At 50.7% G+C, this 25,195-nt stretch overlaps 1 protein-coding gene across 5 annotated transcripts; it reads left to right on the top strand.

The window, feature by feature from the left end:
• The first annotated feature begins 5,219 nt into the window (after window positions 1-5,219).
• On the top strand, window positions 5,220-23,693 carry BCL6 (B-cell CLL/lymphoma 6). 5 transcript variants are annotated; one of them, XM_017810751.1, is made up of 10 exons: window positions 5,220-5,314; window positions 14,049-14,087; window positions 15,114-15,285; window positions 16,372-16,593; window positions 16,718-17,701; window positions 18,289-18,470; window positions 19,568-19,735; window positions 20,824-20,954; window positions 21,325-21,462; window positions 22,379-23,693. In XM_017810751.1, exons 3-10 carry the CDS (start codon window positions 15,125-15,127, stop codon window positions 22,520-22,522), a joined length of 2,130 nt encoding a protein of 709 aa, XP_017666240.1. In that variant the 5' UTR covers window positions 5,220-5,314; window positions 14,049-14,087; window positions 15,114-15,124; the 3' UTR covers window positions 22,523-23,693. The 5 variants fall into 5 exon arrangements, with proteins under 5 accessions (XP_017666240.1, XP_017666243.1, XP_017666242.1 ...); XM_017810754.1 differs by having other exon boundaries at window positions 5,228-5,314; window positions 15,118-15,285; window positions 22,379-23,689; XM_017810753.1 differs by lacking the exon at window positions 5,220-5,314 and adding an exon at window positions 12,532-12,747 and having other exon boundaries at window positions 22,379-23,689.
• The last annotated feature ends 1,502 nt before the right edge of the window (window positions 23,694-25,195 follow it).

Raw genomic sequence — 25,195 nt, 5'->3', positions numbered from 1 at the left:
AATGTGCTCTCCGGCGGTTCAAAGAGCCACTTTGTGACACAGAAGCACTGCGGGCCGGCCGCACACCCCACTGCAGCCTTTGGCTCCCCCTCCCTCCAGCCATCTCACTATCCCTCTGGTCCTGTCCTGGTCACCCTGTGCTCCCCCTCCCAATACCAGTCCAGCTCCAGATGCCGAGTGGCATCTACGGACACCTAAAGCCTCTGCACGAGGTGTGATGGCAGTAACACAAATTGGGCTGGGGGCTTGTGGATGGGCAAGTGGATGGTGGGCTGAGTGGAAGCCAGGCTGGGCAGGGGTGAGGTATGGTCAGGTGTGCCCAGGGCGTGCTGGGACAGCCAGGCTTTACCATGACATTCAAGTTTTTCCACTTCCAGCCTTTTCCCTTGCAGTAAAGACCGAGTCAGATCACAAACACTCAAATTAAAACAAGAAAAACAAAGAAAAGAAAGCAAGAGAAAGGAGCCCCGATGAGCATCACAGCACCCTGCCATTCCCATACACCCGGCTGCTGCTCCCTCTCCTCCTCCCAGTTGGAACCCATGCCTCTTCCGATACCCAAGAAAATGTTTTGTTCTGCGTTAAAGGCTAAAGCTAACACATGACCAGCGAGAGGCAGCAGTTTGTTTAGCTCTTGGAGTTTATTTTAATTGCGGCCTTGTTTTGTAATGAGGACGGCTGTGGCAGGGGGAGCCTGCTGGGATCCAGGGGGTTGTTCCGGGGGAGTTTCCTTATCGATAAAAAGAAGTCTCATCTATTTAAATTAACAGGAACCCGATGGCATGCATGCTCAGCTGCTTTGTTTTCTTGGAAGTTAAACTGTACACATTTGCTTATTAAGGATTTCAGTGGCTGTCTGAGATCAGAAGTGCCACCTTTAACATCCCCAACCTCCATCGGGAAGGAATGAAGGGGAGAGAGACAGGCCCTGTGTTCATGCTGATAGGCAGAAAGCAGCCTGATAAACCCGAGCAGTTTGTTATGATGATGCATGAAAAAAAAGGAGGAAAAAAAGTAAAATCATGTGATTTTTATGCAAATCAGGTGAATTGGACGGTTAAAAAAACCCTAAATGTCAGGTAGATAAGATCACATTCACCTAGAGCAGTGTCATGATGTTCTCTGTACATTACATTCATACTGGAAACCAAAACGTGTTACAGAAATCAGACACCCACAAAAAGCTCTGAGATTGCACTGAGAACAGGTTCCTGCAAAGCACTGGCCTCTGACAAAAAAAAAAAAAGGCAAAAGAAAAAAAGTAGGTTAGATTAGAAAACAAGATAGTTGAATTCAGGCAGGGAATCGGCTGTCCCCGCACAGTGTGCAGCCTGGCCTCGCTGCACATGCATTAATATGCACGAAACTCCTTTTAAGTAACATTCGTGTGGCGGCCCCAGCTCCGAAATGGGCAGGCTGTTCCCAAAACCCATCCTCGAGGGCCATGGAGAAGGGGAGAGGTTCACAGGCTCTCTTCTGTCAGGCTAAACTTTTCTCTCCCAGACACATTTTTGTTCCTTAAAAAGTCCTGGCAGTTGCATGGGGATGGGGAAGCCTCATGGCCTGAAGGAATTAATTTAAAAGAAAAAATTACAGTTGGGTACTGTTTATTTAAGCAGTGTTTTGTAAAAGACGACGCACTTCTTTCCAGGGGTGCAATTCACCTGGGAAAAATACGTACTGGCCTCGATATACCTTAAAAACCTGTTCTGTGTCCCCTGGGGGATGGGGAGAATGACCCAAACCCAGGAGCTCCCCTTGCTGCCAAGCAGCACCTCCAGCTCCAAGGGCCTTCAACATCCAACTGCAGCTCTCAGAGGCAGCTGAATAATTTCACGCCACTTCATGCCCTGCACGCCAGCACGCAGGCAGAGGGGTTGCTTTTCATCCCAGGAGCTTTGCCGGGGGGGGGGGGCATGGAGAGGCTGGAGAGGGACAGCCCGCGGAAGGGTGCAAGGCACCTGTGGCGATGCCCAGAACTGCTCCTGCCTCTGCTCCTGCTCCTTGGAGCTGCTCCAGTGTGACCAGAAATACTCCTGCCAACTCCAAGGGGACCATTTCCCAGCAGCATTGCCCCTGTCCCAGTATTTCCACCACTTTGCAGGGCGGCACACAAGGGTTCAAACCCTTGCTTGGGTGAGGAGCTCTCTGCAGTGCGGAGGGTGTTTTTGAGAGAGGAGTGTGTGGGGCTGGCCCCCCCTCAGTGGGGTTGCCACAGCACCCCAAAAGCAGGGCCGAGCTGCTGCTCCTCCATGTGCTGCACAGGCACCTCGTGGGTGTGCAGGAGCCACCCCGAGCCCCAGGCCGGTGAGGAACATCCCACAGCCAGCACAAGGGCTGCTGGTGGCTTCCCACACTCCCTTCAGTGACACTCCCCACCGCGAGGCCACCTTTCCCCCCAGGGTGAAGCCGCTTGCTGTCAGCTAGTGGAGGCAAGGGAGGCTGTTGCCGGGACATTGCTGCTCTGGCAGCCACCACCACTGCCACTGGCTGCCATGCAGGCCCCCAGAGCTGGGACTCAGATGGGACAGGCAAGGGAAGAGGATGACAAGGCCTCACTCGGCAATAATCCCTCTGGCTGAGGGGGTGAGAGGGGTCCAAGGGAAACAACCCCATCCCCAGCACCCTAAAGTCCCCAGCAAGACCCCACAGGAACCACTGCTGCTTTTGGGTACAGCAGGAAGAAATGGGAAGTGCAGGCAGGTGGTAGGAGCCCCAGGGTAGCTGCAGCCAGGCCGTGAGTGACAGAGAGGGAGTAGGAGAAGGTATGAAACCACAGGAGAAAGGCCAAAAACCCAGCAAAGGCGCCCAGGCCGCCCAGTTCCCAGCCCAAAGGGGATGCTGCTGGTTGCTCTTTATGTCCCTGTAACGAGGGGAGTTAGAATGGAAACTCTGATGCAAGCCCGGCTTGGCTGTGACCAGGCAGGGTGAGAAATCTCTCCTGTGAAAGTGCTACTTGAACGGAAGCCGTGCTCGACCTCGGGTCTCCAGCAAAAATCCCCCAAGCGGCAGCGCTCTCGCTGCTCCCGAGCGTCCCGCGGCCGCTGGGCTCGCTGGGCTCCGGCTAAAGCGAAAGCGTCACACACTGCAGAGAAATGGCAAACAGCACAGATCTGCCTCCCCCAGCAACCCCCTTCCTTTGAATTTCATGGCTGAGGAAAAACGAAAATCAAAATCCCGGAGCAGAGTCGGTACTCTTGGGTTTGTCTCTCCTTTGGCCACTTGCAGACCCGGGAGCCCCTTCCCTGCCCGGGGCCGGGATCGGAGTCGCTCAAGTCACTCAGCTCCAGCTGCGCTCACTCCCTGGGAATTACATTGTGCGTTTTAACTACAGGAAAGCCGTCTCTCCAGCATATCTGTACCACCGCAAGTGTCTCGGGAGTACCATCCCTGTGTTGCCACCGGGCTATTTTTAATGACGAGTCGTATTAGCAGAAGGGCTTTCTTCCTAATTTATTCCCCCCCCCCGCCCTTGCTTTAAAGCGTTTCGGTTCAAGAGCTCAGCTGAGAAATCAAAATAAAGGCAGCACCCGGGGACTCTGTGTCCACGGTGGCCGCTCCGTGGGCTCGTCGGTGGTGGAATCAGTAGCTCCGAGCAATTGCACGAGTGGACCGAGGGCACCGTGACCTGCGGTGGTTGTTCTCGTAAACAAATTTCTATTAATCACCAGGGCCCGGGAATGCCATCGCAGCCCGGAGAGTGCTCTCCCGTGCTCCCCACAACCCCGACCAGCCCCTCGCAGCCCAAATACCCGACTAGGAAAGAAAACTGAGCGATCTGAACCACCCCCAAACCATACCCTCGCAGCAGGCCCCCTCGAAATAAATACGCAAGGCTGGGAGACAGGGGCAGAAATCTCCACAGATTTACATACAGGGCAATACATTTCCATACAGGAGCGGAGAAGGTTGGGGTGACAGGTCCCCTCCCTCTGCACCCCCTGCAAAACGCACTCGAAATACAGATTGCCAAGGTTTTGCATTATTCCCCCCCCCATCCCAGCAAAGGCCTTTGCCCAGCAATAAGCAAAAAGTGCAGAAATAAGACCTTCTTCCAGAAAAGCCATAGCGATTTTCCATCCCCAGCACAGTTCGACACTTCCATAACAAGCAGAATATTTATAGACTTACAGGTTATTTTGCAACAATAATAATAAACAGCTACACAGAATTAACCCACCACTCCAGAGTCCTGGAAAGGAAAAGAGAAAACGGATGGGGAAAAAAACAAAAGAAGAAAAAGAAGAAGAAATCATCAAAATCATCTTTTTTTTTGTCTGTAGAATCCTGGCAAATAAATAAATAAATAAAAATTAAAAATAACCCCAAAAAGGAATATGGGAAGCTCATAAGGGACGGTCTTTAAAGAAAAAGCTTCTTTCCCCAAGAGTAAATCCCATTGGAGACCCTGAGCCGAGTGTGGCTGTTTGTAAAAAATTATTAAAAAACCTCCAACTGATTGAGGGGAAAAAATAATTAAAAGAAAAGAAGTAAAAATCCATTGCAATGCAGCAGGCTCCTGGCTTTGCTCGCTGGGTTGTTTGGTTGGTTTGGTTTGGGGTTTTTTTGGGTGGGAGTGGGAGGGTGTTTTAGAAATGCGAAAGTGACCCCCTGCCCCAAAATAAATAAAAAAAAAATTAAAAAATTAAAATAGTCAAAAATATATAAAAAAAAATTAAAGGTGCATTTTTGGGGGGTGTTTTTCTGGTCAGATCCCTTCGCTCTTTTTCGGAGAAGAGTGGGATAAAAAAAAAAATTACAAAAAAAAAAAGAGACAAGAGAAGCGGGGAGTTGGGGGGTGAGATGTGTGTTTGCACCGCCCGGAGCTGCTCCCCGGGACCCCCCGTTCCCGTTCCCGTTCCCGTTCCCGTTCCCGTTCCTGCCGCCGCCGCCGCCGCCGCCGCTCGCTCCGCGCCGCGCGCGCTGCTCCGCACCCGCGCGCCCCCCACGTCACCGGCGGCACCCGCCGCCACGTGACCCCGCCGGCCGGGCGCGACCACCGCGGGAGGGGGGGCGCGGGCGGGGGGACGGGCGGGGGGCAGCACGGAGGGACCCCCGCCGCCGCCGCCGCCCTCACGGGGTACGCGCCCACCGCGCTGGGCGCCCGATGGGGGCGGCGCGGAGGGGCAGCGCACCCCGGGAGGGCCGCGGCGGCAGGGAAGGCGCGGAGGAGGGAGGTCCGTGGCCCTCCCCGTGCTGAGCGCAGTGGTAGAGTCCGCAGCTCAAATTCCGAGAATTGGGCTCTGTTGATTCTTAGAACTGGGGTTCTTAGAAGTGGTGATGCAAGGAGTTTCTAGGAAAGCCCGGAGACCAGGTGATTGCTGCTTCTATTGCCGCGGCCGATTTTACCCTTTAATTCTCTCGCTCGCTTTTTTTTTTTTTCTCTCCATTTTTTTTTCCCTCCTCTTTCCCTCCCTGCCCCGCTCCGACGCTTGGCGCGGAGCCGCCTCTATATATTTCTACCCATTTTTTTTCTCTCCCTCCTCTTTCCTTCCCCCCCCTTTCCCGCTGCAGGTGCCCTTTATTTTATTATTATTATTGTTATTATTATTGTCATCTCCTCAATTTAAATTTTTTTCCTTGCTTTATTTATTTATTTAATTCACACACACATCCCCCCCTTCTTTCCTTATCCGCTGTCAGGGGAGAAAAAAATTAGGGAAATAGGGGTGCCTGCATGTTTCTAACGCTGGGAACGTGTATAAGGGGAGGGGAGCGGGGGGGAGGTGGGGGTGTCTCCCCTCGCTGTCCTCTCCCGGGGATTATCGGTTATCTGGGATTATTGGCTTTCCCACACGCGTGACGGCCGGGTGGGGACGGGGGGGACGGTGGCGGCTCCTCTCTGCACCTGCAGCCGCCCCGCGGGCGCAGGACGGCGGCGAGCGCTGGCGGCCGCTGGGCTTGTGGCGTGACTCGGGGTCCGCTCTCAATGGCTGGATCCCTTGGTCGGGGTGTGTTATTTTTCTTTTCCTTTTTTTTTTTTCCCCTCGTCCTTTTTTTTTTTTTTTTATTTTTTTTTTTTTTGGTGCGTGTTGTGTCGCTGTTGTCGTTTCGCCACCGCACGAAGCCGCCGCGGAGCGGAGCGGGGCTGGCGGCAGCGCGGGGGCTCGGCGGCACCGGGCACCGGCCTTTCCGCATCGTCCTCCCTCCCTCTCTATTTCTATTATTAAATCATTATTATTGTTATTCCCCTCCCCGGTGCAACCGCGAAAGGGCTGGTGCGTTTTGCAACCTGTGGCGGGGCTGCGCCGCGATCTGTCAAGCCCCGGGCTAAGAGCGGGCGGTGATGGAGAAGACTTGCGGCATTTCCCTGCCCGGGGAAGGGGGGAGCCCGCGGGGAGGCTCGGCCGCCGCCGGCTGCCGGCCCCGGAGCACGGCGGAGCTCCGGCCCGGGGCGGCGGAGAACCGCGCTCGCCTCGACGGGGCGTGCGGGGCGTGCGGCTGCCGGCTGGGGAACAAACGGCGATGCAAAACTCGGGAAGGGGGTAAAAGTGTGTGAAACGACTCTGAATATGACGAGGAGGGTTGAAAATAATAATAATAATAACGATGTTGATAATAAAAATAATAATAATAATAATAATAACAACAACACCCGCGGGGAGGAGAGGGAGTGCCCTGCCGGGAGGAAGGCAGCCGGCGGGGCAAGCGGAGCGCGGCCGTGCGAGGGATGGGGTCTGTGGCGCGATGCGGGGGGAGCCCCCCGCTGCCCCCATCGCAGCCCTTCCCCTGTGTTTACTACCGCGGCGGACTTGGCGCGGAGACAGGCGCTCGTAAATCTGCCGCCGGCAGCGGCGGGGCTGGCCCCCGGCCACACGCTATTCCTGGAGCGAGCGGCGCGGGGAGCCGCGCAACCCCCGCCCCGCGCCGCTGCACCCCCCGCGCCCCCAAACCCGCCAAAAGCGGGCAAGGAAGGGAGAGGGCTGTTTGGTTTGGGGTTTTTTTTGTTGTTGTTGTTGTTAGGTGCGTGTTCTTGTGTGCGTGTGTGTATTATTTTTTTGCACGCGCACACACACACACCCCCTTTAAAAATAAAGGGCAAAACAAAACCGAAAAAACCCAACTTTGTTATGAAAACTTTTCGTGGTCGGGCGGCAGCGACCTCTCCCGGCCGCCCCCCCCTCCCGCCCCCCGCTATCCTCCCCCCGCCTGTAGTTTGCAAAGTCACAGTATGAAATGTTATGAAATCGCCTCTTGGGAAGGAGGGAAACAGAAAGCGAGGCGTTTGTTTAGAAAAATCCACGGCGGCCTCTCAGATGTGCCTAAAAAGCTGCCTTTGACCCCCCTGTTGCATTTCCAGGGAAGAAGCAAATCTGGGCTTAAAATCATGAGTCAAAATCAACAAAAACAAACACGGCCCCGTTTAGTTTTTTCCACTGACTTCAGTAGGTGCAGGATCAGTGCGAAGGGAGGTTGGGGCCAGATGGATGAGGCTCAGTGAGAAGTGTTGCATTGGTCTGACATCTCTGTTTGGAGCCAAATTCATACCTGTGCCAGTGGACGTGTCAGCAGGGCTGGGTTTGGAACAGGCCATTATTTGATCTGGGGATGCTTATTGATTCTCAAACTTTTAAATGGTTTAAAAATTATCGTTTGGGGTATTGTTTCAAGGGTTTAAAGGATGTAAGCTTTCGGAGCAAATACAGACTTCTTCCTGCAGTCCTTGAGGGGGTTGCAGTTCAAAAATTGCTTAAAAAATATTTTAGGGAAAAGCTCTCCTTATATATACGTGGGGGGGTGGAACCTGAGATTGTTATTTTTCTCCTAAGGGTAGGATCGCAGGTTTAAAAACTTGCATTATAAATGGCAAATGTTGCCCCATGAAACAAATCACCAAGCCATTAAAATATTCAAAGGGTGTCTAGCAGTTTTCCAGGAGAATGGATAATTGCATTGTTCCAGTAAGAAAAGAGTTCATTTCTCAGCATTCAGTTTTGACTGGCAAAACAGATCAAGGATCTCTCAAGATGCATTTAAATTCCAATTTCCAATCCTCCTCAGTTCTGACTGTCTGAGTCAATATTGGGAGAGGAAGTGGAGGTTAACTGGTTAGTTATTATTGTGAAGGAAGAAGTCAGAATGAGAAGTGATTCTTACAAATCCCACCCCAAAAACAAAAAAAAAAGGGGGGGAAGAATCCGTCAAAAGTCTTTGTGACACTTTTTAGACAACCCTGTTTGCAGCGCAGGGAGGATTCAGCCGGCTGTCGTATGAGACAAAAATAAACCTAGCAGAAACATTAAGTTTTTCAAAACAAGGCTGGAAAAGCTCATAAAAATAATGTTGCTCAGACGCGTTTTAAGAGGAACAGAATTACATCGACAAAATTATATGTTTTCCAGGTTTGGTTGGGGTGTTTTATTTTCCAAGGGGAAAAATTGCTCCTGCAGCAAAGCGAACTGGTGCCATCTAGTGTCATTTCTCGCCGCTCCGCACGGGGCTGGCGGGGCCGGCAGCCTCGGGAGAGTGGGAACATGTTTATTAACTGCTTATTAAAAAAAGAAAAAAAAGTGCTTGCCAGCTAGGAGGAAGGTGGCGGAGGAAACTCTGGATGCCACTGAACTTACTTAAGGAGCCTAATTGGAAACAACCGAGTGCTTATTAAAGTCACTGACATTTCCATATGGAGTTCTCTCTGGGTCTAGTCATGAAATCACATGTGAAAATCTTTCCGAGTTGTGGTGCTAATCTACCCTTGAATTTCTGCCTAATTTAGGATGCATCGTAAATCTATGCTCTTTTTCTTTTCTTTTTCTTTTTTTTTCTTTTTTTTAATCTTTTTTATTTTGGTCAGTGAAAGCTTTCAACCTCTAATGACAGCAATCCAATATTAATTTGTAAGAATAGTTTTTGGGTTTGGATTACTTTTTTTTTTTTTCCATAGTAAACAGCAATGTTATCCTCAAAATTCCATTACAAGTACAGGTGGTAAAACTTTGTGAGACAGTCCCATGTTGTAGGACTGTCCTCTCATTTTATGTGCATACTCCATGAGAAAGAAAACCTTCTTAGAAAGTCTATAGATTAATAAAATGAAGATCAAACCAGTAGGTGCATTTCTCAGTGTGCAGCTTATCTACCTTCATATATTTATGGTGTTAAGGTTGAAGAGCCATTTCATGCCTGCTTTAGTCTATGTGCTGTAATATCTGGGCTGTGAACTTCACTCAAAGAGCTTTTACTGGTTCAGTTGGAGCCCGAAATGTTGTTTTCAGGTTTCTGAGAAGTTGGTAAAATCTAAATTTGGTGAAAAGTTGCCTGTGTGCTCATAACCTCTTGTTCCATTTTAAAGTAGCATGGGAGTCTATAAACGGGAGCCTTGTATGCCGAGTGCCTGTATTCTTCTCTAGATCTATTTTTAAACCATTCTTCTGTTTGGCAAAAAGTGACACTTGGTTTCCATGTTTACAGCAGGCATTGGCAAACCTCAGGAGTTCACAGTTTGCAGTTTGGTTAGATCAGTATCCAAAAGTCAGGATCTGACCAGTAAACTCCTTCAGACTGCAAATTTAGACTACAATTGTAGTCCTCCTTTTTTTTTTTTTTTTTTTTTTTTTTAATCCATGCTAGATCTCATCACTGCAGGATGCTGGCAGCCAAAAGACACACACCCCTAAATCAGAGCAAGCATGTAGTCTTCAGGACTGCTTTAAAATCGGGTAATCTCAGTGGAGCTTCACATCTAAATCGGAGGGAGAACTAAGGGCAGTGAGAGAGGGGTAGGAAATTTTTGGTCTATATCGTTTTCCTCCCTCTTTTTCTCCCGGTCAGTTGATGCCTTTGGGCTGTGCACTGCGTACCCACGAGGAATGTCAGACCCTTGTTTGTGGAGGGGAAAGCTTGGGACAAGCGTGCTGCGGGACAGTGGGTCCTGAAGAAGGTGTCCTGTAGGACCAGGCACCCTCTAAAATGGGCCTCCTTAAATCCGTTTAGTTAAATATAGGGGCGAGGGGAGATCTCTCCCCTGGCCAAGGCACCCCAAGCTGTGTATGTGTCTCGTCCCATCCAAGCGGGATGCCAAAGCAGTTCCTTACTGCCAAAATGAGCTGTGCCACCCTCAGCCCCAGGAGAATAGAAACAGGAGGGTCGGGCTGGTGCTGGCTGGTGATTTTCTGCCCTGGTGTGGGGTAGGAATGATGAGACACCTCCTTGGAGCCCAGCAGGGCCAGGGATCTGGCTCAGCTCCTGGGGACACTGGGCTCCAGCTGCACCCCACTGTCAGGTTGGCATCTTGGTGCAGGGCTCAGTGTTGACAGGGCATGGAGTCTGTCTCCTGTTCTCTGGAGTAGCTCCCTCAATTTCAGCCGGGACGTGGTTCCTGCCTTCCCTTGAAAAATTAATGTGCCAAATTGCTTGGGGTCGTTTGAAATGCTGAGGAAGGCTGGAGTCCTCGCTTCCCAAGGGCACGCGCTGCCTCTGCCTCACAGCCAGAGCTTGGCTCTGTAGAGGGCAGGGGAGTCCTTTTTAGTAGGAAAACATTGGAGGCAGTTTTAGCGTGCTTACCCCCTCCCTCCTCTGCATTTTCTTCTGCAAAGACCAAAACAATGTGGAGACTTGAGCCGGGCCAGCTTTCAAGGGCAATCCTTTAAACCCTCTTTTGAAGTACAAACTAAAGTTTCCTGCAGTGCTCGAGAAAATATGTGGTTTTCCTGGTTCCAAATGCTGATAATAAACCCGTCCAGATAATGTATTGCATTTCTTAGAAACATTTGTTTGCTGGCAGGAAATTGGATCAGATTGAGACCGCTCGATAGAGCGAGTGCAATCCACTCACGGAAAGGGTACGGTGGAAAATACAACAGGGCTTGCACTAGTGATGCTGCTTTTGATCTGTGCTGACGCTGTGCACTAGGACTTCTCTCGGTCTCCTCTTGGGTTATTATTAACCCAGCCACGTTTTGGCCTAGACACCAACCAGAAGCTACTAAATTAATAAAACTCTGCTGTGACAGCTAAAGGACGTTTAGTGCCCCCAGATTGCATGGTATCAGGAAAGCTGAGCCGAGTGCTTGCACACCCCCAACAAAAAGCGTCTTCTTCACCATGGCATGTAGCACCCATGACTTCTGATGGTGGGGAGGGGAGGGAAGCCACCCACACCCCACCCCGTTTTCTTGGTTGTCCCCCTGGTCCCTGTTCAGCAGAAACCAGGCATTCCTTGGCAGGGTGGAGAGGCAGCTGGCGCTGTGCCCTGGGCAGAGGGGATGTTCTCATGGGGCTGGGACCCTGCAGGGTGCGGGGACTGGAGAGGAGGGGGAGCAGGATGGAGCTTCCCCTGGGCGGGCGGTTTCGGCGCACTGTGTGGGATGAGGCTGTGGGGAAGGAAGACTTCACCCAACCACCCCTTCAAGGTGGCGTGAGTCGGCGCTGCAGGCTCTGGAGGGGTAGGAGATTGGGGCCCAGGGCGGGGGAGTGATTGGTGCCCTCCTCCTGGCTATGTGCATGGGGGTGGGAGAAGGGTTAAGACCACAGGGGATCCCCTATCCAAAGAAGGATAGGGGAGCAAGGAGTTCCCTGCTGTGTGCGGAGTGGGAGGAGGATGGATGGAAAGGAATTCTCTATAACTGGGAGAGTGGATGGATGGGGAGGCATGGTAGAAAGATTAATTGGGGAGGAAGTCCCTGTTTCTCCCCTTTGCCCCCGGGGTGAGGGAGCTGAGAGGGTCTCCCCTTTGCATGAGGTTGAACTGAAAGGGGTTCCCCTACACGAAGGTGCACCCTCCCCATGCTCACTGAGCTGGCTGCAGGGAAGGCAGAGCCAGCCCTGGGCTCTTTTCCAGGAATGGGTTTTCTCGGGGAGGTGCCGGCAGGGAAGGGCTGTTCCCTGAACCGCTGGGGCAGACCCATTGCCTTCCTGGAAGGCAGCAGCAGTGACAGTCCCGTGAGACCACCCCCAAAATGGGCTCTTTGCCTAATCCAAACCTTCCTGTATGGGTACAGCAAGCCCTGGCGTGCAGCCTCGAGCACTGCTAGAGGGCCCACACCTACAAGGTACTGGGCAGGAAAACTGGAGGGGGGGCATGGGATGGTGCTCTGTCCCCAGCTGAGCCTGAGGGAGCCTCGTGGGCATTGAGGGGGGTGTGGATGGCAAAATCCATACTTGGCTGCAGCGGTTTTTCCTGCTTCCTGTCAGATTTCTGCTCCTTTCTGTCCCTTTTTCTTCTGGTCTCTGGTCCAAGCATCCTCTCCTGTTGGGGTACAGAGCTGATGCTGTGCAGAGACTGGGAGGGGCAGGGTTAAGGCGACTCAACACACCGAGGGGAAGGAAAGCCCCTTTCCCCCTGCATGCCCACATCCTGCAGCCGGGAGCTGCTTGGGATGCACCTGCCTGACTCCCGGGGCTTTGGGCGTTTCAACAGCACTGCGCTGGGAGGGATAATTTGGGGGCGGGGGCAGCTGTGCTGGGGGTTCCAGCTCTGGGAGAGAAGCCGGGTGTCTCCCCGGGCAGTGCTGCGGCTTCGCTGTGGGTAAGGGAATTTGGTGACAGCAGCAGCTTCTCACGTGATGCTCGCGGGTGCAGAGTTCGTCTCGCAGTTTGTAACTCTGTTGGTTTACAGACGGGTCACCTCCTCATGTCTGTGACGCTGAGATGGCTCCCTGGAGCCTGGGAGATTACAGCTGCCAATGTAGTCAAGGTTGGGATGCCACCCGGCTGCCCCAAATGCATGCATCTGCTTGTATGGATGCACGGGTGTGTGCTGGGCTCCTTGCAGAACGGCGTGAGTCCCTTGGCTTGCAACTGATGATAGTGAGTGGCTGGCAGTGAGCATGTACAGAAAGGTCAGAGTCTGCAGTGTTTGGGAAATGAGTCACTTTTTGTATGTGTGTAAAGTTTTAAGCTGGCCAAGCTCACGGCGCTCTGAAGATTTGCGTTTGATGGCTGGGATGAGGCTGTAAGACACCCTTCTGGGGTTTGTGTGTAATACCTTGCCTTAAATCTCATCTCTTCATCCTGGTGTCTCTGGGGATGTTAGGGGAGCTTGAGCTCCAGATCTGCACATCTCCCACAAGGGAGAGGGGAGAAGACACTTGTCCTCACAGGGGTGGATGGGCTTTCTGCAAGTGCTGGGAGTCTTAGAGTCTCCATCCAGTGTCTGGGGGTTGGTCCTCAAAGTAGTGTGATGAAGATTTTGGGGTTTGTTTGTTCACTTATTCATTTGGCTTCTACCTGCTGGGGTGACTGCCTGAGGACCTTTTTTCTGCATTGGTGGCAGATCAATTGTCTTTGGTTTTAAGTAAATTTGGGAGGAATAGTACAAGTTCTGGAAGGCAGTTAACTCCTAGGTTTCCTTGCTGTTCTGCCCCAGCTACATTGCCTGTGAAGCCAGTGGCTGGAGACACAGCTTGTGGTTTTAGGGGAAGGCTTTTGCAGCAGCAAGAGGAAGACATTTCTTCTGGGTCCTCATCTGTCTCCACCACTGGCTTCCTATGCAGTCCTGGCCAAGTTACTTTGATACTTGATACCTATATCCTCCCGAATCTGTTCAGCAATCCCATTTTAGGGCATTTGCACCAGCTGGGGCATGTGGGTATTTTGACAAGGGCAGAAGGTGTTTTGGAGGACTGTATTCAGGCTCTTTCCAGGCTTCTGAGCAGAGTGGCAGCAGATGTTTGTGTACATGTCATACCTGTTAACAGGGTGCTGGGAAAATGGCATGGGTTTTGAATGTGGCACTGGACAGGAATTCAGTCTTGGCATGAGAATAGTTATCTCTGAAAGAAGTGGTGAGAAAATTCTCGCTTGACTTCCCTTCCCCACCTGCCTTTAAGTTCCTGAGTCATGGAAATGAAAATCTCCTTGGCATACGCCCATGGTTTGGCCTAGAGGGTGTGGAAGAAGCTATGATTGGATTCTCAAAGCCTGTGGTTGTGATAAGAACGTACTGTACCGGAAGAAACAAATGTTAACAAACCTTCTACTCTCCAATAAGGTTATCTCTAGCTTTTATCCAACTGATACTTGAACAAAACAGCCGGTTTGTGTCCTGCCATGGCCAATTCATAATTACCAGCTAACGCGGCGTTTGTTTTCTTATGCTTTATTTGTAGGTTTGAAAGAAACTTTTGGACTGTGAATTGAGGCATTGGGTATGTAAATTTAAATTTTGTGCTTTCCCTCCTAACCTCCCTCCCCCTTCCCTTTAAACATGTGGAATGAAATGTTTCATTAGAACCAGCTGGAATTTGTTTTCAGGAGAGCAGCTGCTCTGTAGAAAATACTGTACATTCATATGTTGCTGGGGTGGGAGGAGGAGTCAGGATTATGAGAGGTTGATCATGGAGGAATTTCATGCTGAAGGTGCACGTTCCAGCCCAAACTTCAGGCAGGAAGATATGGGCCATCTTGGGTGCTAGTTGGCAGGACACCTGAGATGGGACAACAGGTGTTTGGAGAAGGCTTCAGGTTCCTCGACTAACCCAAGCCTTGCTCACTGGGAGAGACTGAGCTATGGTGTGGGTAGCAGCCCAGCAGGTTAGATGAGTTCTACTTCTCACCAGTTCATTGGGAAACTGTGGACAGGTCTTCTCCAGAGTGGCCACCACTTGGGAGTAGGAAGGTAGTTTCCTGTGGGTGAGGGCTGTTGCTCCACTACAGGCTGGATTTTTTCCAAATGTTGAAATCATTCAGCTTCAGTTGGGACCTTAAGGCTTGTTTTGAATTCTGTGGCTGAATTTACAGCCAGACATCAGACAGGTGAGAGGAATGGCTCCTGAGGAAGATCTGAGGGCTAGGAGCTGTGTTCAGACCTTCGTGGAGATGAACCTGAATGGGAGGAGTGGGCTGGGCCACCATGGGCGAGGCAGGGGGAAAGAGGAGACGGTGAGATGATGAGCTAATTCTCAGAAGGGTCTGTCCACCTTTGCTCACCGGCTTGCAGGGTGGGATGAGACATGCCAGGTCTTGCTGTCAGCCAGGGGACCTCACTAGAAAGACTGGCAGGAGTGTGGTGTGGTGCAGGGCTGATTGCTTTGGGACCAAGGAGCTGGTGCTGCCCCTACAAGGGGCAGTTGGACATCTAAGCCTGTCCCAGAGCAGCAGCTGTCTCTTCACTGGGTTTAGAGTACTTGCCTGGCTGTTCCTCCATTCTCATCTTCCTTCTCCTTCTGTTCCAGGCAGACTCAAGATGGCCTCGCCGGCAGACAGCTGCATCCAGTTCACCCGCCACGCGAGCGATGTCCTCCTCAATCTCAACCGCCTTAGAAGCCGGGATATCCTGACTGATGTTGTCATCATTGTGAACCGGGAGCAGTTCAGAGCCCACAAAACAGTCCTGATGGCCTGCAGGTGAGAGCAGGGTCCTTCCCTGCCTCTTTCCTTGCTCCCTCAGCCTTTGGCTGTCAGCAGCACTGCTGCAGTCCTAAGAGGGCTCATGGGGTTCACAAACAGGGAAGCAGAGACAGAGAAGCAGAACTGAAAGAGGATGCCCAGAAATTTGTACTTGTAGTAGGATTAGAGCTGAGTCCTTTTCCCTCCAGCACATTAGAGCTGAGACCTTTTCCCTCCAGCACATTAGAGCTGAGACCTTTTCCCTCCAGCACACTGCCCTCACCTCTCTCCTTCTATGCCCACATCTGCCCACAGACAGCCCATGGAGACAAATAGGAGTGCAGCAGATGTGAGGCACATCCCTGAGAGGGGAGGAGAGGGAGGGCTGAATGCTCACTGGGGTGAGAGAGTCCTCTGTGACTGTGGTGTCCCCTGCCACTGCTGTTTTTAGAGCTATTACTCCCTGGCTCTCAGACTGCTGCCTGCTCCCACCTTTGTTGATTTTTTTTTTCAAAGCCTGATGGGGTCTGAAATCCCTTTGCAGCTTCTAGGATTGCTGGAATTGCTTCCTATTGAACACTAGTTAATATCCCACCATTTCCCAGTTGAATTATGGCAGATGCCTTCCAGGGTCTCTTGCTGACAAGGTATAAGGATTTGAAAAAACCAAGCTTTGACTACTGAAACATCTGAAAAATGTTTTGCCAACATTTCCCTTTTTTTTAATTTTTCTGTTTTAAGAGTGAGCATGGCTGCCCCAAGAGACTTGTGAAAGAAATGAGTCACAGTGGGAAGGGGGTGGTGGTAAGAACAACAGTGGAAAAAAAAAAAGAAAGGGGGAATTTCTAAATGGAGGTAGTGGGGAGTTGTTGAGCAGGTGAGATCTAAAAGCAGGCTGTTCCAGTTGGGAAAAGTGCAGTGCAGAAGACGCTTACTAAGCTGAGAAACCAAGCTTGATAATAAGGGGGAAGCTCAGGGAATTCTGTAATTGCCTCCTCCTCCCTTCCCATTCATGAACCCCTCTGTGCTCAGGGATTTCAGACAAATTCTTTCTTCTTCTGAATTGTCATAACACTTGTATTCTCTACTGTCTCCTCTCTACAGTGGCCTCTTCTACAGCATCTTCACTGACCAGCTCAAGTGCAACTTGAATGTCATCAACCTGGACCCTGAAATTAACCCTGAGGGGTTTTGCATCCTCTTGGACTTCATGTATACATCCCGCCTGAACTTGAGGGAGAGCAATATCATGGCTGTGATGGCCACGGCACTCTACCTGCAGATGGAACATGTGGTTGATACCTGCCGAAGGTTTGTGAAGTCTAGGTGAGTGCCATGGGTGAACTTTGGGGGTGTTTGGGTGGGCAGAGGAAGAACTAACAGTATCCGCAAATGTGCTCTTATGGGCTGAAAGTGACTGTGTCTCCCTCCTTTTTTTCCCTGATTCCAGTGAAGCAGAGATGGTGTCTGCTATGAAGACTCCAAGGGAAGAGTTTTTGACTGGACGGATGCTGGGCCACCCAGAGGTGATGGCTTATCGGAGCAGAGATGTCTCAGAGAACGGCATGCCTCTCCAAAATGGATCCCTCTGCAATGGGAGGGCCTTTGCACCTGGCTTGATCAACAGTTTGTCTGGATCCCCCATTTCCTACCATGGATACAGCCCTCTCCCTCTAAATAGCTTCCTTGTGGATGATGAATTGCGGGAGATGAGGATGCCTCTTTCTGAACTCTCAAGGGCAGGTGCCTTCCCCAAGGAGAGGATCCTGCCATGTGACAGCTCCAGGACAATCCCCACCGAGTACGTAAGAACCATCACCGACATCTCTGCCAACATGTGCCACGCTACCATCTATGCTCCAAAAGAAGGTGCTGCTGAAGAAGCCAGGAGTGACATGCACTACAGCGTAGCCTCTGGCCCCAAACCTGTCATCCCTTCAGTCCGAAACAATCCCTATTTCCCTTGTGACAAAGTGGCCAAAGAGGAGGAACGGACCTCTTCAGAGGATGAGATCAGCCAGCACTTTGAGCCCACCAACACCCCCCTGGACCGCAAGGGACTCATCAGCCCCCAGAGCCCACAGAAGTCAGACTGTCAGCCCAACTCACCAACTGAGTCCAGCAGCAGCAAGAATGCCCGTATCGGTCAGAACTCCAGCTCCCTTTTCACCAAGAGCCCCACAGACCCCAAAGCCTGCAACTGGAAGAAGTACAAGTTCATCGTCCTCAACTCTCTCAATCAGAGCACCAAGCAAGACAGTACTGACCAGAACGAAATGGGGACCCTCTCTCCTCGCACCTACGTGCCCATGTCCACCTGCCAGCAGTCCATGGAGCCAGAGCATCTCAATGTGCAATCCCCCACCAAGATAAGTGTGAATGGAGAAGACTCTACTATCCCTCAAGCGAGCAGACTCAACAATATTGTTAACAGGTGAGAATATTTTTACCCCCCCTCCTCTCCCCTGAGAAACAGGTATTCCTGAGTTGCTGAAGAGGGTTTGGAAGTTGTGAAATATCTGTAGCATTGGTATGGGAAGTCCAGTCCTGAGCAGATGGAAGCCTCTGCATTTGGTGGAGTGCTGCTAGTGACATTGGCTGGGTACCTGCTGTCCCCACTGTATTGGGGACTGGCAATGGATATGGGAATATTGGGTTGTGAATCTCTGGATCTTGCAGCTCCAGATGATTTCTTTGGAGCCTGGATTTACCTACCCTGGTTTCCACCCTACTCCCTGTGCCTTGAGCTTTTGGCTGGCTGTAAGTGTTGGAGTGGCCAAAGTATCAAGGAACAAAATCATCTGGACCTGAATGTTCCTAGAGAGCTTTGAGGTCATTTGGTGATGGGCACCTGAAGGATTGAGGCTCAAGGACCTGTTGTTGATCAGGGCTATGCTGTGCATCTCGCCACAGAGGTGTCCCTATAAAACATGTCTGTCCCTTGTGTCTGGAGGGGTGCAAATAAGGGTCCTGTAGCTCAAGCACAGCAAGAGCCTTCTCAATATTGCTGTCCTTCCGCAGGTCCCGGGATGGGTCCCCTCGGAGCAGTGAAGGGCAGTCCCCACTGTACATGCATTCGTCAAAGTGCAGCTCCTGTGGCTGCCAGTCCCCACAACATACTGAGATGTGCCTTCATACCCCTGGCTCAAACTTCGGAGAAGAGATGGGGGAAACCCAGTCTGAATACTCTGACTCCAGCTGCGGTGAGTCTTGCATCCCTGGTCATCTTCCTCAACCAGCAGTCAGGGGCTGTACAATCTAGGGGCCCATGGCCCAGTGCTCTGTGACCAAACAGGCAGGCAGACCTATCCTTATGCTGATGGATTCCACAGTGCTTTAAAGTTTTCTCTTAACTCTCTGACCAGCTGTGTGCATGCATGTGGGGGACACATGCACACTGGAATTACTTCCTTCCTCCCTTTCCCCAACACCATCCAGATACTCTGTGCAGGGAGTTAGTCACCTGCTGCAAACCTGGCAGCTAAGGACAGGAAACAAGTGCACCCCACCCTACCAGAACCACAGGAGAACAAGCTTTACAGATGTAATGACCCTAATGGGGATTGGGCAAGATGGCATGTCTCACGCATCTGTCATGGTATCTTTATTAGCGGGGAGCCCAGTGCACACATCTGGAGAAATGCAGATAATGAGGCTTGCAATCCTGTTGCAAAACCCCACAAGCCCAGAAACAGGTATCTCTGAACTCATCTGCCTGTAGCTCAGTGAGGGGGAATGCAGGATTGCCGCCTGTAGTGTGGGCAGAGATCCACAGAGGGAACCCCTCTGTGGTGACGCTCAAAGCTACACACAGTATTTAAGAGTTGGGCACCCTCCTACTGCGGGGACCTACCTTGTGATTTGGGTGATGATTGTCTTCCCATGCTCAAGGCAGACCTCTCTACATGTAAAGGTTTAAGACCTCTAAGGGTGCTGGAGTTGCTCCAGAGCTGAGCATCCTTTGGAGGATGCCTGATAACTTGGGTGCTTTCATAGACCTCTCTGAAAGATGTCCAGGTGACATGCTGGCTTCCTGGAAGCGGCTTGTGTGGCACTAAAGGAGAGAGAGAGCTCATGATGACTTTGCTCGTTCAAACCGTGCACGTTGTTGCTGTGTGCACAAGGTCAGGAGGTGACAGCACAGTGCAAGCACCACTGACTGTGAACATCAGCACTTGGCTGCTTATTCCAAAGACTTGCCCTGTCTGCCCCTGCCCTCCATCTGAAATCCATCCCGTGGCCCATCAGAGAGGTGACCCATGCATTGCCCTTCTCATTGCTCTCCTCTCTGCCCTCCCAGAGAATGGAGCCTTCTTCTGCAATGAGTGTGACTGCCGGTTCTCCGAGGAGGCCTCTCTCAAGAGACACTCTCTGCAAGTCCACAGTGACAAGCCCTACAAGTGTGACCGCTGCCAGGCCTCCTTTCGCTACAAGGGGAACCTCGCCAGCCACAAAACCGTCCACACAGGTACAGTGTTTGCCATGGGGACAACTGACTGGGGAAGCTGTGTGTTGGTGGGTGTGCAGGCATTTATGGCTGGGTTTGTCCCAGGGTGCAGCATCCTCTGTGTCACAAGCGTTCCTGATGGGAAGAGCAAGGTGCTTTTCTCAGCACTGCCAGGGAGCCCTTGGATATAGTGCCAAACCTGGGAATGGGGGAGATACCTGCCCTGCGGTAGGGATGGAGCTCAAGCTTCTTTGCTGTAAAGCAGTGGGCACCACTGTTTCTAAAGGTGTCCCACAAAATGAATGACTGGGATCAGATGTGTGGCTCCAGGTAACTTTGTGGTAAATTTAAGTAAAAAAAAAATTTAAAATAGTCAAAAGAACATTTAGGGAGAAGTCTCAGATTTATTTTTACATCCTAGAAATCCAGGTCATATCTAGCTTGGCATAAACTCTGCTGATGGGAAAATCTGTGAATGAATGGACTCTGTGAATCAGCACAATGAAAGCTGAGAAAGGAAGGGGATATTAAGGGTTTAGTCATTTGCTGACAAACCCAAGGCTTATTTTATTTCATGCTTTTATTAATGCTTTACTTGTCAACAGCCAGTTCACTAGGTGGAGAAGGGAAATCTGGGCTGACGACTCAGTACTGCTGCACTAAATTAGACCTAAATTCCTGCAGTCTCAGCTGAGCTCCAGGAGCGCTGCACAGGTGGATGAGACAACACAAGTGCCAGGGCAGGGTTTGAGGGTGCTTACTGACAGCTGTAGGGAGATGTAGGTGCCAGCCACTATCCCATGGCCAGGAGCAATGATGCTGTTAATCCTTGCTGGCAGAGCTGCCTGACTTTGTCTTGCCCTGAAGGCTGCAGCTCCCAGTCCGAAAAAGAAAGGTCTCCTGAGCTCACCCTGCTCTGGAGACACCCCAAGCTGTCCTAACCAATGCTGCTTGTCCACAGCCATCTCCAAAAGGGACAGGAGTCAGGGCTCGTGCTTCATGCCGTGGAGTCCAACACCTGAAGGGACTTAGCTCTGGGGAACACTATGGGTCCTGGGTGCTGAGCATACCTCTATTTAAGCCCTCACCCTTTCTTTTGGGCTCTGCAGGAGAAAAGCCGTACCGCTGCAACATCTGCGGGGCACAGTTCAACCGACCAGCCAACCTGAAAACCCACACACGCATCCACTCTGGAGAGAAACCCTACAAGTGTGAGACTTGCGGGGCCAGATTTGTCCAGGTGCGTGTGGCCTCTGGGATCTGCGGTTCTGGGGAGGTGGGATGTGGCTGGATCTTCTGCCCAAGACTGGTGATGCCTCATGGCAGGGAGGAGGCTGATAATGACCCAGCTCACTACCTTGGGCAGCTCTTCCCGTGGTGTTGTGGGGTAAGTGTGGAACTTAAGGTCCATGGGGGACAGTTTGGCTTAGTAGGAAGCCTGACTGTTGGTTGTAGCTACTCTGCTCCATTTGCTCTTAAGGATTGGAGATACCAGACCTCAGACACTTGTGGCCCTGATTGCCAGCTAGAACCTTATAGAATAAAGAAAGACATTTGGGCAGAACTCCTTGATCCCTTGTGCTGTCCTGACCCAGAGCTGCTCTCTCCAGGTGGCCCACCTCCGTGCTCACGTGCTCATCCACACCGGGGAGAAGCCATATCCCTGCGAGATCTGTGGCACACGCTTCCGGCACCTGCAGACCCTCAAAAGTCACCTTCGAATCCACACAGGAGAGAAACCGTATCATGTGAGTGGCCCTGCTTTTTGGGGGGGGCAGGGGGAATCTCAGCTAGGACTAGGGGAGGATGCTACCAAACCTGGGGTGATGGGAAGGCAGGAAGGCATTCACATGGGCTGGTTGCACCACCCCAATGCCCTTCACCAGCCTCATGAGGCCCCAGGCCATGGTCACATCCCTGCTCCTCATGCCCCATCTCCCTCTCATGTATTAGCTGATGCCGATACAGTAGTTTGTCAGGAGTGGCTGTGTTGGAAACACTGACATGCAGCCCAGGCTGGGTGCATCTTAGCTGCTCTTTTCTTCCACCCCATCTGGAAGAAGGTCACACTTCTTCAAAAAGCTGTGGCTTAAATTACAGCTTCCTGCAGCGTGCAGGGATGGGGGAAAGGAGCAGACAGCCTGGCCTGAGCTCCCCTTTGCTGGTGATAACCAGTGAGCAGCCTGCCAGGCCTTGCTTGCAGCCCTGTGGGCTCCCAGTTATTTGCTGGGGCTTTCCTTGCTTTCACCATCTGCTGGAGAGGGAATCAAAGCAGTGATTGTCATCCAAACATCCCTCTGGAGCTATCCAGCTGGGCAGGGGTCAAAAGCAGCTCCTGAAATAGCCCTGTAGTTGGTTTGATCATCTAGATATGGAGCTTGGCTCTATGTCCATGAAAGCCAGGGTCTTCTCTCAAGGGACTTTGGCCTTTGTTCACCCCATAAACCTATATATGCTGCTGAAAGCCTGGGATGGGGTGCCGTCAGGTGCTGCTCCTCCCACCGTGTTCCCACTTTCCCCCTCATCCACCTGTATAATGGGTGCAGCATTCTGGGATCACTGGTGGGGGGACAGCCGTTTGACGTGGACCCCTTGCCCCAAAGGGAAGGACGTGTCCCCTGCTGTCACGTTTCACACCCTCTGCCTTTGCCTCTTTCCCCGCAGTGTGAGAAGTGCAACCTGCATTTCCGCCACAAAAGCCAGCTGCGGCTCCACCTCCGGCAGAAGCACGGGGCCATCACCAACACCAAGGTGCAGTACCGCATCTCGGCGAGCGAGGTGCCTCCGGAGCTCCCCAAGGCCTGCTGAAGGCACAGGATTTCCCAGGAGGAGGTCGTCTTGGGGGGCCAGAGGGGGAGGAGCTGTCCAAAGGATACTTGCAACACTTTAAAAGGAAAAAAAAAAAAATAAAAAAAGAAAGGAAAAAAAATTTGTCACATGATGGAGTGCCTCTAAACCCATAGTACAGATAGGTGGAAAAACATTAGAAATTAAAAAAAAAAAATTACAAATACACGGGTTTTATTTTTCCCAGTTATGTGAAACAAAAGGAAAAAATAAAATTATTCAGATCTTACTGTATATAAAACATTAAAAAAATAAAAATAGTCATTTTAAATGTCTGTGCAGTGGAGTGTTGATAAACTCTGGAGTCTAACCTTCACAGCCTTTGCCGTTTGAAGATGAGGAATGTAATGTTGATTTATGGGAACAGATTTTTTTCTTTTGTATGCAAAATGTGTGTTCTTTTAAAGAGAAAGTATGCTATTAAAGAGAGGGCTTTAACTTTTTTAACCAAAGGTGAAGGAATCTATGGCAGAGTTGTAAATATATATAGATATAAATATATAAATATATATATAAAATAAATATATATAGACCTTTAAAAAAGCTATATTAAAAATATATAAAATGCATTAAAGGCTCAGTTGGACTCTGCAGGCAGAAGCCACTCTGAGAATCTTTATTATGATAGAGCACTTAAGGAGATATTTTAAAGTATTGCATCTGTACAAGTAAGAAAATATTTTGTCTAAATGCATCAGTGTATTTGTATTTTTTTGCAAGTGAAGGTTTACAATTTACAAAAAAGTGTGTATTAAACCAACAAAGCTGCAGAAGGAATTTAAAATAATAATAAAGTGTAATTTTTTTGTTCTAGTTCTCAGTCTGTATATATGTAAAATGTGGTTTCGCACGGTGCCTTTCTTTTCAATGGAAGTTTTCAATGTATGGACTATATTGAGCTCAGTTTCTTCAAGGTACAGCCTGATGTTGCAAAAGGAGATTCAGTGGAACTCTCTAGTGGGGGAATGTTTTATTTTTTTTGGTTTTGGATTTTTTTTTTTGGTCTTATTTTACATGCTTGTGTTATAAACAATCTCGGGAGACAGGGTTTGGGCTGTGTCTAAACTGCATTAATGCGTTCTGTAAAATATAGCTGTACAAATAAAAAAATAAAATGAAGAAAAGTGATGTATGATGGAGTGAGAGGTCTGTTCTTGCCTGTCCTTCTCCCTGAGCAGCTTGAAGACTGGCTGGTGCCTGGAAAGGGACTGAGCATCCCAAGCCCTGGGGTGAGTTCTTGGCTTGGTGCAGCTTTGGCGCTGTGTTGAAGGCAGGAGATTGTTCCAGCATTGAGTGAAGATGGTCTCTAGTATGAGGTCTGAGCAAGATTCAAGCTTGCTGCTCTGCATCCTGATGGGGACTGTGCCACCTCCTTGGTACTTTCTGCATTGGCACCAAGTAGCCAGCAGAAACTGTGCAGAGCCTGGGAAAGACCTTTGCTGACCAGCCCAGGGCCAGTTACAGATGGCTGAGTAGTTATTTATATTTCCTGGAAACCAATGCACTTGCCAGAATTGTTCAGGGATGATGACTGCCTGCTGCTCCTCTCTCTTTCCAGTGCCTGGGATGGTGGGGGGCTGCTGTTCTGCCTGCCTTGTGAGACAGTTCAGTGGAGCAGAGTCTGTAACTCCCCCCCCAGGAACTCACTGGCTGATAGCATCTCTGGGCTTCCAGCCATTGTATGCTGGCTTTGGGCCAGACACGAGAAAGCCCAGCTTGAGGGAGTCCCTTGCTCGCCCTCAGTAGGAAAGGAGCTGCTTTGCTCCATTTGCATGCCTGTGCAGAGCTGGGTGAAGCCACAGAGTGACCAGGCCTTGTTCTCTGTGCAGGCAACCCAGAAGCCCTGTGCTGGTGAAGGATTGCAAGTTTCAGAAAACCAAAGAGCCTCATGCAAAAAGTTTCTCTGAATTACACAGGCAGGACTGGCTGGAACCAGTGTATGGAGCCTGGCCACAGCTCAGCATGGCCTGGAGTGGGGTCTGAGCTGCATAGGGCTGGTTTCATTTATAGTTTCATTAATTCATGGATAATTTTGGTGCAGGGCTAGGATGATTATTTACAGTAGGGGAACTTGGAAGCACCAGCAGGAAGGGAAGGGCCTGGTTGTTTTCAGAGTCAGGAGGGGCTGCAGTAAGGAGGAACTGGAGATGAAGAGGAGGATGAGTTTTTCAACACACCATGGGACAGAGGTGGACGTGAGACAACCAAAGCAGGCCTGCATGGTAGGGAAATGCCAGGAAGAGGGGGAGCCAATTGGCAGTGCTGCTTTGCAGGACCCTCTCTGCTCTGACTCAGCCTTCTGGAGGTTGCAGGGGGAAGAGATGACTATTGCTGGCATTATCTGAACATGTTTAGGACCAAGAGCTATGAAGATGCTTTTGGACCCCATGGGTGGGATCGTGATGACCAATAACAGCGATGATGTTCTTAAAGATGTTTCTCCTAAAGGACTGTCTTGCTTAACATAGCCTCTGGATCTGGACAGGCTGCTGACCTGGATAGAGTGGCTGGTCATCATATTTGTGAGCTTGCTACTTTTGGGTCTGCTTGGTCTTTTTTATCATGGACATCTTCGAGCTCTTTCTTTAGGTGCTCATCTAAAGGCAAAGCAATTGCCTTCTCCTGTTTGCCTCT

The sequence above is a fragment of the Lepidothrix coronata genome, unplaced genomic scaffold, assembly GCF_001604755.1.
Source record: "Lepidothrix coronata isolate B3197 unplaced genomic scaffold, Lepidothrix_coronata-1.0 Scaffold29, whole genome shotgun sequence".
NCBI lineage: Eukaryota > Metazoa > Chordata > Aves > Passeriformes > Pipridae > Lepidothrix > Lepidothrix coronata.
The sequence above is the reverse complement of the archived record's forward strand: the minus strand, read 5'-3'. Positions and strand labels throughout refer to the sequence as shown.

Coding starts and splice junctions, on each gene's coding strand:
- BCL6 (XM_017810751.1), top strand. CDS start 15,125: ATGGCCTCGCCGGCAGACAGCTGCATCCAGTTCACCCGCCACGCGAGC. Junction 19,736..20,823: donor CCACAAAACCGTCCACACAG/GTACAGTGTTTG, acceptor TGGGCTCTGCAG/GAGAAAAGCCGTACCGCTGC. Junction 20,955..21,324: donor GCGGGGCCAGATTTGTCCAG/GTGCGTGTGGCC, acceptor TGCTCTCTCCAG/GTGGCCCACCTCCGTGCTCA.